The sequence below is a fragment of the Ursus maritimus genome, assembly GCF_017311325.1.
Source record: "Ursus maritimus isolate PB19 chromosome X unlocalized genomic scaffold, ASM1731132v1 scaffold_X1, whole genome shotgun sequence".
Lineage (NCBI taxonomy): Eukaryota > Metazoa > Chordata > Mammalia > Carnivora > Ursidae > Ursus > Ursus maritimus.
Window position 1 is genome coordinate 7,789,539 of NW_024423319.1, and position 14,482 is coordinate 7,804,020.

Genomic DNA, 14,482 nt, shown 5'->3' on the forward strand with positions numbered 1-14,482 from the left:
TTTTTCTTCCTTGTTAGAAATACCTGTTTTTCATCCTCATTAGACTGAGATTTCCTTGAAGGCAGGAGCTGTTTCTTATTTCTTTTCAAATCTCCAGCATCTGCCATAGTACCTGGCATAAGAGAATATGTGTGCCTGCTGAAATGTGTGATTGGGAAGGGATCGGAGGTGGAGAACACAGTCTGGGAGTGAAGGCGGAAGAATCCTAAGTGTTTGAAGGCAAACGAGAGCAGGGAATAAGTAGAGAAGCAGTTCGTCTACAGTGTGGAAGAGACGTGATTAAAACCACAGCCTTAGCTTTAAAAAGCTGGAAGGACAATTCTTTCTGCATCTTGAAGTCACTTAGCTCAGATGGCCCAACTCTAAGTAAGTCAGAAAGTTAAGGCCTTTGCTGAGAATGCGGTACAGAAAGTGTGATCTAGAGCCTGAAGAAGGACTGGAAGAGTGTCGGTGAGAGTGTGCCGGTGGACCAGTAAGAGATAAAGCGATCCTGAGCTCTATCCTCAGGCATTGTTAATAGCGTGTTAACACAATCTGACTCCTTTCTGTAGCCCTTGAAGTAACAGGCTGCATCTATCAGTCATGCTAATGGAAACTGGCCAGCAGACCTGGGGCCTGAAACTCAGTAGGGTTGATGAGCTCTTCCTCTCTGGAACATTCCCAGCACTTCCTTTCCACCTCTTAAGGCATGTGCTGCAGACCATGTCCTATCATAGCTATTTGTTTTTTCCTTGTTAGACGGTAAATAGTTGAGGGCAAAGGCTGTGTCTTATTCACTGGTGTGTTTTACTTTCACATAGCGCTTTGTACGTAATAGGTGGAGGATGGCTGTACCAGGCACACACCTTTCTATGGCATTATCACACCATACCGTATTTGTTGGCTTCTTTGTCTCCCTTTTTAGACCATGAGCTTGAGGTTAGGGATTGAGTTGATCTGTGTCTCTTTTGTGTTTGGAATTTAGTAGTTTTGCAGATATTTATTGAATCAAATCTTTGAAATAAGTGTATAGATGAGAGAATGAATAAAAGATAGCAAAGACATACTGCACAGGCACTACATTTTGTCACTTTCACAATCATCAGTCTCATTCTGACACCAGTAGGTGTGTAAAGCTGGTGAAAATAATGCTGGGGGACCTGTTTTCAAATACTGTTAATGTTTGGAACACACATTCTGGATCTTATGTGAACTGCCAGCCTCTCCCTTTCACTGTAGAGGGCCTGAGTAAAAGGGCTAAGGGTCCCGTGCAGCTAAACGACTGCTTTGTCCAACCTTATTTGATACATGTTTATGTGGGATACAATGTTACATGAACATGGTCACTGTTTCCTTCAGGATTACAATTTAAGGTTGACATTGCAGGGAAAAATAAAAAGAATGATGAAACAAGGTAGTAACAGCATTGGATCGCAACAATGGAAATCCACCACGCCCCCCCCCCACACCTTTTACAGGAAAAATAGCTACATAGAGGGCATCTTTACATTTTCATTTGTTTGTTAGGGCTTGTTTTTTTTTTTTCTTTTTAAAGCCACTGTCTTTTAGTCTGTGAGCGTAGAAGAAAATAACAAAAGCCGACCCTTACATAGGGCATACTATGTACCCAAGTATTATTCTATGTGATTTACATGTATTAACTCATTTCTTTTAATAGCTCTATGAGACGGATACCATTGTGATCTCCATTTTAGACGTGCTGGAACTGAGGGATCGAGAGGTATTGCAACGTGCTCAAGGTCACAGAGCTAAAAGTCGGGGAGCTGGGATTCAAACCCAAGCAGTCAGGCTCCACGCATCAAAGAGGAAAGCGCTCGGTTAGCTGTCGCGTTTACCTGTGTTGAGTTACAAAGAAAATCGCGTATCTTTTTCTGATTATGATAATCTCCGCGTTTATAGAGGGCCTGTTATATGCCAGGGACGCTCATACACGCTTAACTTGCATTATCTCATTTCTTCTTCACAATAAACCCGTGAGATCCTATTTTTAATCCCCATCTTAAAGACAAAAAAAATTTCCAGGTACAGAGATGAAAATGATTTGCCCGAGGATTGAAATCCAGGCCGATTGACTCCACTACGAGCTTCTCAGTCTTTCCTGGCAGTAAAATGAGAGAACGGAGGACCTCAAAGGGATGCCACGAGAGTACAATGAAATAATGGATGTGAAAAGGCCTCAGTGAACAAGTGCAAGGGATCAGGCCTACCCACTTGAATCACTGTTGAAAACTGGCTACCCAGGGCCCCGGTCCAGTGGTTTCTAGTCCCAACCCTGCCCCTTCTCCGCCCGACCCTTAGCAATATCTTTGAATCTCTTTCTCTATCTCCCCGGATCCTGCCCCCAAACACTTGGCGGAGCGGCGGAGCGGAGAATAGAAGGTACGCGCGCGAGCAGGAGGCGGAGCTTGCCGCCCCGATCCGTACTGGGGGTGGCCTCTGCACATGCTCCGTGGCTCTGCGGCTTCAGTTGCCCGGCCGTGCAGCCAATCGGGGCCCGCGGCGCGCTCGAGACGTATTAACGCTATGTTGAGTCGTTGCGTGCGAGGGGGGCGACGTAAGGGCGCTCCGCGAGCCCGTCTCTCCTCGAATGAAAGGAAACAACCTCCGGCGACAGAGCCCCGCTCCCAGGCGCTGCCGGAGAACCGACACCGACTTCTTTCTCTTTCCCCTCATTGGCGCTTCTCCGCTGCCGTTCGCCTCTGGGCCCCGCCGGTGAGTCCCCACGGTAGCTTGGGGCCCCCCATTCTCTGCCCGGCGGGAGAAGACAAGGAGGATGGCGGTGGCCAGGCCGCCGCCCCTGCCCGTTGTTAAGGGGGACTCTTGGTGGTCTCGCTTTATTGTCAGGAACCCCAGAAGCGCCGCTCGTTGAAGGCGCTTGGCAAAGAGGCTGCTGAGAAAAGTGCTTTGGAGGAGCTAAGGGAGAGGTTAGGCTTAAACCTAGACTTCGGGGGAGGGGGCGCAGCATTTAGGGAAGAAAAAATACTAGGAATTTTTAGTCTTTGCCATCGCTTAGGACATATTTGGGAAGGAGGGAGACTCCCAGTTTGTGAAGCGTAAGAGGAAGAATGGTTAGGATGGCAAGAGGGTTAGCTTTACGGAATGAGGAAAAACTCCGGGGTGGGGGGAATTAGGGGCGAAACTGAGATCTGAAACGAAGACTGCTTGAGGGCGAACTCCTGGGGAAGGAGGGTTAAAGAAAGTGGTGGGATATCTTCCTGGATTCGGGAGGATTGGAAAAGGACGATTAGGGGACCCTGACTTGCCGACCGAAAGGACCTGCTAAAGTGTTTTAGAGGAAGATAGTTTTGCGAGTTTATCTAGCGCTTGATTAGAGGGAGGTCTTGGAGTCTAGTGTGTAGTGAGGAATAAATAACGGGGAGAGGATCCGGTACGTTATGTGTACCATCCTTTATTATATGGACGAACAGCACGGCATTCTTTTGAAATTTGTTCGTTTCGATATCCTGCGTGGAAGTTGAAAAATCCTTTATTTTTGAAAAACCTTTTCTTTTCATCGGCTTGCTACGTAATATCAGGTCTTATTCATACAGTTGAAATTCTTTCTTACCCTTGGGTTTGAAACAACTGGAAAATTCCTTCAGTTTCCTTTTGAATAACCGCAAAAAGCAGTGCGAAGAATGTAATAATATCGTGCAACCAAATTCAGGTGCCCTTCCGGTTCATCTCTTATTCGTTTATTTCTCTCTGCTGTAACTTTCCTGACAGAAATACTGCTTCTTTGGGGATCACGTTTATATATTCTGAACTGTATATTTCAGCTTGATTGCGTGCGGAATTGTTTGATCTTCCGGAACTGCAGTTTTTGTTTTGTTTTGTTTTTCTGTGAAAATGGTCTTTCAGATACCAGACATTGAATGAGCTCTCCACTTGGTTCTTGAATGCTCTCCTTGATGTTTCAGGTTATTTCTACCTTGGTGCTTTACAGCATCTTGTAAAATCAGGAACGCATTGATTGCTTCAGCCTAACTAATTGAGCTTTTATATTTTGCCAGACATTTAAATGATGTTTTTCACGCTGATACCTTTGCTTTTTAATTTCTGCTTTATAACATTATCCATACTGTTTTGTTTCTTTTAAGGAAAAGATTTCATTGTTGGGCGAAAGCATCAAAGTTTGATCTCTGCATGCGCTGGAAAACATTTTAGACTGAAATAAAAAGGCCATATAGCTGTGTGGATCATTATGAATCCCTTAATATTGGCCCTTGGAATGCCCTTATTCTCCCTAACTAGAGACCACAAATGAGACAGTATTAGATAAAAATCTGTATTTTTATGATAAAGACATTTTTGTTAGGAGTCATTGTTTCCATGATGTTCCCCACTTCATGTTTTACTAGGAGGCTGTAAAAAATTAGCAAGATATGCACAGATGCATTATTTGAATTTTAGTGGAAAAATCCATTTAGTCATTGTACATTGGGGAAAGTTTTTAATTGGTTTGGTGCACTTTTTTTGTGTTTCTGTTCACTTTACCAATTTAAACTGATTAAGACACTAGAGTATTTTTGAATGCAAAATAAAGCGCACCTTTTTTCTCTCTAGGATTTTTTGGGTCTTTGATATCTGGAAAAGGAAATTCTCAAAATTAAGAGGAGAAATGTACCTGTTTATAAATTCAAAGAGGCAGAATTCAGTGTGGGTAGAATTTGAGGGACACCATTTTCAGAATTAATTTCAAGAATAAAAAGTGCTTTTCTACTCGGGGACTTTTTAAAAATCTTAAACCGGTTTTATAGCGTATGCTAGGATTGTACAGAAATTACACATTAAAGATGTCTGTACACATTAGATTCATAATGTGCTATCCTTTGAACTGGCCAAGGATGACCGGGAGAAATGCTGAATACATTACAGTGGTTTCAGAGTGCCTACTATTCATTGCATAGTAGTAAAGAAAGCTAATTTAGAACTCACATAGCAAATTTTGGTGCTATTTGTGAATTTTGGTGTTTTGCATGGTTAATTCTAAAGATTTTGGCAGCTATATTCTTGATAAAGCAACTGAACACATATTTGCCTGTACAAATGCAAACACACTTCCCCTTTTGTTTCTTTTGTTTCTCTGTTATGTCCTTTTTTCTTTAATCCTAAAAGTATTTGCTGCCTGTTTTCAATCAGTTTCATGGTTTATAGCCAGTGCTATGAATGCGGTACTGTTGTAAAGTATCCGATGCCATTTGGAAGACTGAGGTATTTAAAATTGTAGATAGCATTAAGAGTTTGTTAAACCCATCAACGGAGAGACTGCCAAGGCCTTTGAAGTTTTGTTTTTTAAGAAAACAAAACAAAACAAAAACAACCCTAGGTATAAATTGATAAAAAGACCTGTTTCTTTGTGGCTTCACCTTTAATTTTAATTCCGTGTCTGCATTTTTATATCTTAAAACCCTGAATGGTTTGCAGCTACCACCTTGCTGGCATCCAGCTGCTACTGTTCTTGCTGGGGAGTAAGTGCTTCTCAGAATGATACAATGTAGTGTTAGTGCGTCCAGTTTTCAATACAGGATTATGAAAATATTCAAGTATGTAGAAAAACGGGAAGAATTTCAGTAAATTTTAAGACAAAAACTGTAGATTAATTATTGATTGTGATGTGTGTTGTACCAAGCTGGATCGTCAGCTGCTTAGTTTGGTTCTTTGGGAAAACGACAGAAGTCACACCACTGATTTTACACTTGTTTAGATTCTTAAGAATCCATGTTGAGATTGATGATCTAAATCTGAAACCTTCTGTGTTAGAGCTTCTCTTCCCTTTTTTTGTTTGACTCCGCTACCTATAATTATAATTTGGCTAGATTTAAGGGTCATTCAGGGAAATTTTCCTTCCTTTTATACAGTATTGCTAATTTAATGTGAAAGTTCCTACATTTAAAACACCACTGTCAGTTTGTAACTTTAATTTGATAAGCAGGCTCCTGGAGTAAGCCTCAGAGTCAGATAATATAGTTTTTTAAAATAAATAATTGGTTCCTAAAGTATGCTTTTTTGAATAGACTGTTACAAGCTTAATTTTTTCTTTAAAAAGGAATACAACAGCAAAAATTTGTTAAAGATGTATACGTGATTTTTTTTAAAAGTTAAAAATAATGCAGATTTTGAAAATAGGTGTTCCAGAGTCACAGTTAAGTGCATTCATTTGCCTTTTGTTGGTTTATCAATATGTGAACTTTAAGGAATTGTGCGATTGTAGAATTCTGTTCATTCTGGATATTGTGTCCTTCCCTAAGAAGTTTCTACTCTGCTCTTAGATACGTAATTCTTGGTCTCCTTGAAGAGGCATGCATCTAGCTATACATGAAAAATATTTTATATTAATTATGTCAGCAGGTGGTTGTTTTAGTATCACACATTTTACATTTTTTATCGATCCACACAGAAATCGTTTTAATTATTTCACATATCCCCCAATTTGGGAGCAGTTTGATTTTCCTGAATTATTTTATTACCTTGTCTTTATGCATAGTTCATATTTTTCATTTCAGAGGCATTGTAGGTTTTAATATGAATTTGTCTATACTAAATAGCCATTTAAAAATGCATACGTTAAAACTTAGGTTAAATATTAAACAACTTACATGACTGTGCAAACGGGTATTAAAGTGAAATTAACCATTTTGTTGCCCTTCTTATTCTCTGTAGCATTTCTTGAGGCTTAAAGTGGCATTCTAAAAGCAATTTAAAAATCATGTCAAGCTCAGTTGAACAGAAAAAAGGGCCTACAAGACAGCGCAAATGTGGCTTTTGTAAGTCAAATAGAGACAAGGAATGTGGACAGTTACTAATATCTGAAAACCAGAAGGTGGCAGCACACCATAAGTGCATGGTAAGTACAGGCTGGCAACCGAGACACCTGAAACCCTGAGAATCCTGACAGTGAATACTCCTGAATACGAAAAAACTCAGTTAAATTTTTAAAAGAGATGGTTTCTCCCTAATGCTATGCCGTTTTTACTAGAAAATTTCCTTGTAAAGTTAACATCTTATTCACTGTTTCACTGCAATTTCTTTAAATGTGAACCTTAATTTTTTTTAAATGTAATTTATAGCTCTTTTCATCTGCTTTGGTATCATCACACTCTGATAACGAAAGTCTTGGTGGATTTTCTATTGAAGATGTCCAAAAGGAAATTAAAAGAGGCACGAAGCTGGTAAGTTGGTATTTCTGCCTCTTGAGAATAAAACTTATTTTAAGCTCATTAAGGAGGAAATTGCTTAGTTTACAGTATATTGCATTATTAACATTATGATTTTAAATTGCAGTATTTTTTTTTTCCCCGAACCAGAATTCCAAGGTTGGGCTTAACTTATTTACCACTCAACAAAAAAGGAGTGAATCAATATTTATATTATTCAATTTTTTTTCCTTTTCAAAAAGAATCAAAATCTTCTTGGAGGCTGTGTTGACTCAGAAAACAAGCAGTTTGCTTAATTTGAATATATCATGTGTCGAAGTCTTCATTCAAGTGAATTTTCATAATTCAGATGTCTTTTCATCTTCGTAAAGTGATTGTGGTCATCATAAGTGAAGATGACAGGAAAATGTTAGCACTTGCTGTATTTTACTATGGTTCAGCTATATAACACAGCATTTATAACTTAGTATCACTTTTGATGGATCTTACTGTTTGTCTGAAGCTCTGCTACACTGAATGATCCTGTAATTGTCTTCTCCCAGTAACCAGGTTGGCAGGATACTATATGTTGTTCTTTTGGAAAAGTAACATTTCAGTTGGTATTTATGATCCGTTATGGTTTACATTGAAACAACTTCTCTTCATTTGGTTATTATTTTTCTCCTTTGAACCCTCTGTTGAAATTTTATCTGCCAACGTGCCTTCAGTAGCTTCACTATTAAGTGCTCCATTATTTTAAAGATGGGTTTGGCAGAACGTATATCCATGTTCTTAGGCACTGGATAATCTCCTATTTCACAAACAATCTGGTGAGCAGAACTAGGAACTCTCATTTCGATGATCAGGAATAATCTGTTTTTTAGAAATTATCAGTCTTGCAGTGTTAGGGAAAAAAAGCAATATGAAGCAGTTCAAGGATTTGAGACTTGCTTTAGGATAAATAGTCTTAAAACCCTAGAATCAGTATTGGCACAAATGGGACTTCAGAGGTCAGACAGTTTTTGTGGTAGTGAGACCTTAACTGAAAGTATTTATCTTCCCCCACCCCCAAAACTGTAGTAGTAATAGAATGCTTCGTTTTTTTAGTGTGATTTTTATTTGGTGGTTTCAGATTTCTTCATGTTTTTATGGCTTGCTGATTTTCGAGAACCAGAGCAGTATGTTTTTATTTCCTAGTCCTTAAAAATAAATTCAGATGTAAAGAAAGAATACTATTTACCTGAAAGTGGTTGTACTGTCAACCTTATTACCCTGTTATTTATTCCTTGGCATTGTGACTATGCCTGGAAAATGCTTCTACATCCTGACTTGTTAGCATTTTTGTCACTTGCGTGGCTGCTCTGGTCAGAACGGGAGCAGCTTTGGTCTCTAATGTTACTTATTATTAACAAATGCAGGGCCTAGTTTTACAGGAAGCGGCCGTGTACAGGCGGCAGCGTTGCTAAATCCAGCGGAGATTTCGTTTCCTTGGACTTGTTTGTGAGGAGAGCATCAGAACTTTGTACGAGCTTCACTAATATAAATAGTTTTGATTAATTTTTAATGGTATGGTGTAGGGAGTTAATTTTTTCCCAAGTGTAGTGAGTTATAAAGAATTGAATTTGTCCCTTGGTCTAGGGAGTGGAAGAACATTGGAGGTTAAGACCACAAGCTGTAGTAAGGAGCAGACTTGGATGTGAATCCTAGCTCTGTCACTGACTAGCTGGATGGCCCTGTGCAAGTTATCTCCTTCTCGGCGCCGCTAAAAGGAGATAGTGACAGGACTTGTCTCACAGAGATATTGTGAGAATTAAAAGAGAGACTGTACAGGACTTAGCATGGTGCCTAGCACGTGGTTAGGACTTGATAAATGGTAGCTACCATTGTAGTTATTGTTTAGAAATAAGAGTGTGCTGCTAATGTCATTGTAGGCTAATGAAAAGCATGCTGGGCTGAGAAAGTTATAAGGCTTGTTTTTTTGTTTGTTTTTTTTTTAAATAACTCGCCGCTGACACATTGCATAACTTTAGACAGGTTGTTAACTTGTCTTTTCGCCACTAAACTGATAATGCTGTATCACTGCTTACTAAACAGCGATGCTCCGTGGCTAAAAAGTTCTATAAAAGATAGAAAGAGTTACCTTAGGAGAGGTGTTTACAAAGCTGTTTTGAGGCTGTGGGCATCTAGTAGTAAGGGATAGGGTTAAAAGGAAAGAACTCTTGAGCCTGGTACATAGTTTTGCCTCTTTTCCTTCTCCCAACTGTCAGAATTTAAATAAGTTACATAGGGGATAGGGCTAGAGTAGCATTCGTATGTTTAACTTTGATTTCTAGGTGAAAAGTAGGTCATGAATACCTGTGGACCAGTAGTGCTGGTCCCTGGGTGCTTTCAAGTCAGGTTCCAGCCTATACCTGGTGTTGGCTTAAGATAGGTGCTCACTCGCCCCAAAGAAAAATAAAGAGAAAAGAGGCTGGGGCTTGTAGTGAAAGTGTTTAGGTGACCAGCTGGGTCAGAGTCTTGAGAGAGTGGGAGGTCACAGAACAGGAGGTACAGGTGTGTGGTTTCTGTGTTCTTACTGCCACGGGCGGTTTTCCAAGGTTTTCATGTCAGTCATGAAGATCGGGGGAGGAAAGCTATTCTGTATGAGCAAATTCATCTCTTTTGCGTTACCTTTGGGCACCAGGGTGGACCAGGAAGAATTTGCCAAAGTACTAAGGATGTTATCATTTGAGTCTTTGTTTTTGCATTTAAGACAGATACATATTTTTCCAGAATGGTTTCCAGTTCCTTTTGCAGCCATATGGTGACACCACATCTGTACCATCTACTCTTAATTCTCCAGCCATCTAGCCAAGAAATGCAAATTTCCAAGTAAAATTATATGAATCATCGTCACCGCTTTCATCTTCTTTAAGGCGATACTTGAGAGGAGTACATTTGAAGAACATACTCTTTCTGGATGAAGCGAGGTGGTGAAACCATTCAGAGTATCTACATGGGATAGTTTCTGTTGGGATTGGTAACTGTGTCCGATGTATCACTCTGAGAACAGGAGTTCAGAAGGCCATTTAGTTCACCTCCCTCACCCCCTATGCAAGATTGCTGCCAAGCCATCCAACATAAGATTTTCATCTCTGCTATTCTTAAATATGTCCAGAGGTTGCGATTTTACCCAAGCAACTTGAATCATGGCCATAATTATATGACACTCTTCAGAATTGAGAAATTCATCCTTTATAATTTAATTATCTCACTTAATTTAAGCCATTTATTCTAGGTCTCTCTCCTTCCATTGAAGGAAGTATTTGGGTTTTTTCTTTTATTAAAACTGGAAAATCTTTCATATACTTGATGAGTATCCTCAGGTCACTCCTAAACTTTCCCCTTTCGAACTAAATTTTACTCACATGTCTATAAAGAAATCCTCTGAACATTTTTCCTGTTTTTTTTTTCCAATAGTAGAAATAGCTAACATTTATTGAACACTTAATATGTGGGCAAAGTACTTTAAATACATGATTCTTTATAATCCTGACAATCATAATGTGAGGCGGGAGGTATTAATTCTCCCTTTAGGGATGAGGAAGCTGAGGCCCGGAGAAGTAACCTAAGGTCCTATTACTAGTAAGTGGTAGAGCTGCCATTTGACTTTAGGGCCAGTGAGCTCCACAGCTAGAACTCTTAATCATCCCCCAGTTACACTGGACTGCCTTTTAAGCTACCCGACCCCAAATCAGAGTTTAAAAAATAATTATTAGAGCTTAGTAGTTTTTTAACAAATATAGAAATACTACTGGATATAGGACATAATCAGACTCCTTTTAATATATATTAACAGCATTGTTAGTTTGTAGGGCAAGAATCTTATAAACGTACTAGGTAAGAATATTCTGATTCTCTGCTACCCTCAAGATATTTTTTGTGGCCTCTAAAAATGGAAAGACCAATTTTACATGGTTCCAGTGGAGTGCTTGGCACCCTAGAGAAATGGGGTATCTGATTTTGAGAGTTTATGATCTAAATATCGGGAATGCCATGAATCGGCATATATGACAGTTTATAGATACACCTTTTCATTCTGTGTGGGAGGAGTTTTGCCTATTTAGGTAAGTAAGACTGCTTCCTAGAAATGGTAAAGTTAAAAAAAAAAAAAAGGGAGGGGGGAATGAGTCCAGGAAATAGGTTAACTACCAGAATGGGTCATTGAGACTGGCAGTAATGGATTCAAGTTGAGTAAGGTGGGATAATGGCAGGGTCTTTAAACCTTAGGCAGGAACTTCACCTTGGATAGGAGGGGATGGGGACAGGCAAAGCAGGAGTTTTCAGGAGAAAAGGGATATACAGTAGTCACTGCAGAGAATGAAATATAATCATGGCAATACATTTGTCTGCTGTACATAGATGTCCTGCAAGGGCATCTTAAAACTCAACCTGTCTAAACCATTCTTCATCATCTTCCCTACCCTGAACCCTGATTCTCTTTCTGAATCCTTTACCTTCAAGTCTTCCTTCTTACGCATCTGTCACATTGGTTCTCCTTCTGGGATGTCTCTGCTGTCTTTTCTTTCGTGATGCTACCCTGTACCCAATCTTCTTCCCAGCCTTCCAACATATTGCTGCTAATTACTGGATCTCTACTTCCCTGACTTTGAACCTTCACTGATGCCTTTGTGTATACAAAATCATACCCAGAGGCCTCAGCCTTCCCTTCAGAAGTCATAATCCACCTTTTCCATTCTTGATGTCATTCTCTCTCCTCTTGGCTTCCCAAACATCCTCTGTTTGTCCCCACTGCTGTGCACGTACTGACCTTATTCATCCTAGCTGCTTCCTAGCTGCCTCTCAGTTCTGTTTTGAGGTCAGCTCAAACTTCACCTCTGTCATAGAGTTTAACATGCTATGCGTCGTATTTGTTACATGTGTGCAAGCCTTTCTTCCCCACTATATTCTGGTCTCTAGGAGGGTAGAGACTCTTCCCTTGGCCTAGTGTAGGATTATGGGGATAATGCATGAAGACACTTAGCACAGTACTTGATGTCTCATTTGTGCTCAGTAGCGTTCTAATAAATAGGTGGGCACTCATTAATTGTTGGGTTTGAAGGAGAGAAGAGCTTCAGTTGGATAATAGTGTGAAACCTTAATAATGGGCTGGGTGTAAATTGGCCAGGGAAGTACTGGTAGACCATAAAATTCCTCTTTTTGGTTCATCAGTGCTCTAGTGTGGTTTGCAGCTCTAGCGGTTTGAAAAGGAAGGAGAGAAACCTAGTGGGAAAAACCCGGTTGGTTATTTGTTAGGATGGTGGAGAGCTGTGTATGCCTCACCTAGAGGGTTTGCGTGTTTCTTCAACATTCCCTGGCCCTGTATGGTGTTATTTTTGTTATTTCCTTAGGCATGATATTTGTCAAGCCCTCCCCCTAGAATCTAGAATTCATCTCTGTGTCCATTTATCAGTTTCTTAATTTAGTGCCTACTTTGTATCAAGCACAAGGCAAGACCCTTGGGTGGATGCCACCTTGAATACATACCGTTTAGCCTTAGGGGTATGTAGAGAATGCCACAGGAGAACTGGGGTAGAGGACCCTCAGTAATTCTATTTGAGAAGTCAGGAGGCTTCATAGAAAGTGACGTTCGAAATGTGTTCCAGTGGGAAAGTGATGCCGTAGAAGTCAGAGGGGGAAGAGTTTCAAGGAGGAGGAAGTGGGCAAAAGTATTAGGTAAGTATTAAATGCCAGTGCTATTTAAAGTAGAGTGAATGGCTCATTTAGCATTCAGTAAGGGCAAAATGGAGTGCCTACAGTGCATAGAATGCTACGACTGGTTACTGCATACAGAGAAGCAGAAGATACCAGGTGATCGATCAGGGCTGCTACTAAATCCTTAGATCCGTGGTCCTTAACCAACTATGAAATCTGAAGGGGGGTGGGCAGGGGATTGTGGGTGTGTATCTTTTGAAAAAGTTTCCCAAATGATTTTTTTAAGATTTTATTTATTTATTTGAGAGAGAGTACGAGAGTGAGCATGAATGGAGAAGCAGACTCTCTGCTGAGCAGGGAGCCCGGGACCCTGACATGACCTGAGCCAAGGGCAGATGCTTAACCAACTGAGTCACCCAGGTGCCCTCCCACCCCCAAATGATTTTGATGAACACTCTTGGTTATGGACCATTGCCTTAGGAGAGGGGTCGGCAAACTTTGTGTCCAGGGCCAGATTATAAATATTTAAGGATTTGCCAGCAATATTGTCTCAGTTGCAGCCACAAGACAATACACAAAGAAATGAGGGTGTTTGTGTTCCAATAAAACTTTATTTACAGAAATGGCTGGCGGGCTGGATTGGACTTGCAGGACCCTTGCCATAGGGTATTTTTGTGGAAAAACAGGTAAATGCTTCCTGCAGATTTGTTCACTGGCCTCATTGTCATCTGTGTAACTAGGTGTAAATCCATCATGAGTGTATTCGTCTAAATGTGTGGGGTTTTTTTTTTTATAAAAGATTATGTCATGCAGATTAATTTTAATGTGTGCAAATATTTTACCTGTTATTTATATTAAAATGAATTTTGCTTTACTTTGGAGGTGATTAAGGAGAATGAATGTAAGGCGAAAAAGAAACTTCAAGTCCAATGATGGAGAAAATCAGGTCTTTGACTATTACTGAATAAATTAATTTTTTTTCCTTTGCCTTCCTTAAATACTTCTTTTTGGAATTGGGAATTGGGAATACTGTAAATTTATGTCATTATGTAACTAGTTCTCATTTATTTGCGCTAATGGAGGAGAACCCAAACCAGTAGTGTAAAATAATCTATGTCTGGTTCGTGGGGATGTCTTGGTACTTACTTGAGCGTGGATGTGTATTTGACGTTCTTCACTGATAAGGATAGCAGGCAGCCTGTCTAGAGTTCAGAGTACCCTCAGCCTGAAAGACCTACACCTGAGAACAGCCTGAACCAATCGATCTGAGCTCAGAGAAACTCTGAATGTTTTCAGATTAAAAAAACACAACCCTTCAAAAGCTACAATAAGACCATTGAAATTGCTCATCAGTGGTGACTCATGAAGTATGAGTATGGAGTATGTGATATTCAGAGCAAGGTCAGGGGACTAGGTTAAGTAAGAACTTGACAGGCTTACTTAGTTCATGGCCCTCCGGTTCTGAAAAGATTTCTGAACTGATTTGCTCATTAACCACTTAGATTTAGTCTGTTACTCTAGTAAACACAAGTACTTTTCAGTGGCCCTGCTTTTTAGAAGCACTTGGAATTTAAGGTCCTAACCTATCAGGTGTGTTCTTTTCTGATAACTTTGGTGGCTTTCAGATGTCATTTTTGCTGTCTACCTTTCCA

General features: G+C 40.0%; 1 protein-coding gene across 4 annotated transcripts in view; it reads left to right on the forward strand.

Annotated features, from left to right (window-relative positions):
• The first annotated feature begins 2,536 nt into the window (after positions 1 to 2,536).
• The window catches only part of PHF6 (PHD finger protein 6), a 44,680-nt gene continuing 32,734 nt past the window's right edge, over positions 2,537 to 14,482 (forward strand). For 3 of the 4 annotated variants that reach the window (XM_040627486.1, XM_040627490.1, XM_040627497.1), the window contains exons 1-3: positions 2,537 to 2,712; positions 6,664 to 6,847; positions 7,071 to 7,172. In XM_040627486.1, the coding sequence (XP_040483420.1) occupies positions 6,710 to 6,847; positions 7,071 to 7,172 (240 nt within the window). In that variant the 5' untranslated portion in view covers positions 2,537 to 2,712; positions 6,664 to 6,709. The remainder of the gene's footprint in view (positions 2,713 to 6,663; positions 6,848 to 7,070; positions 7,173 to 14,482) is intronic. The other variant, XM_040627494.1, reaches the window with a different exon arrangement.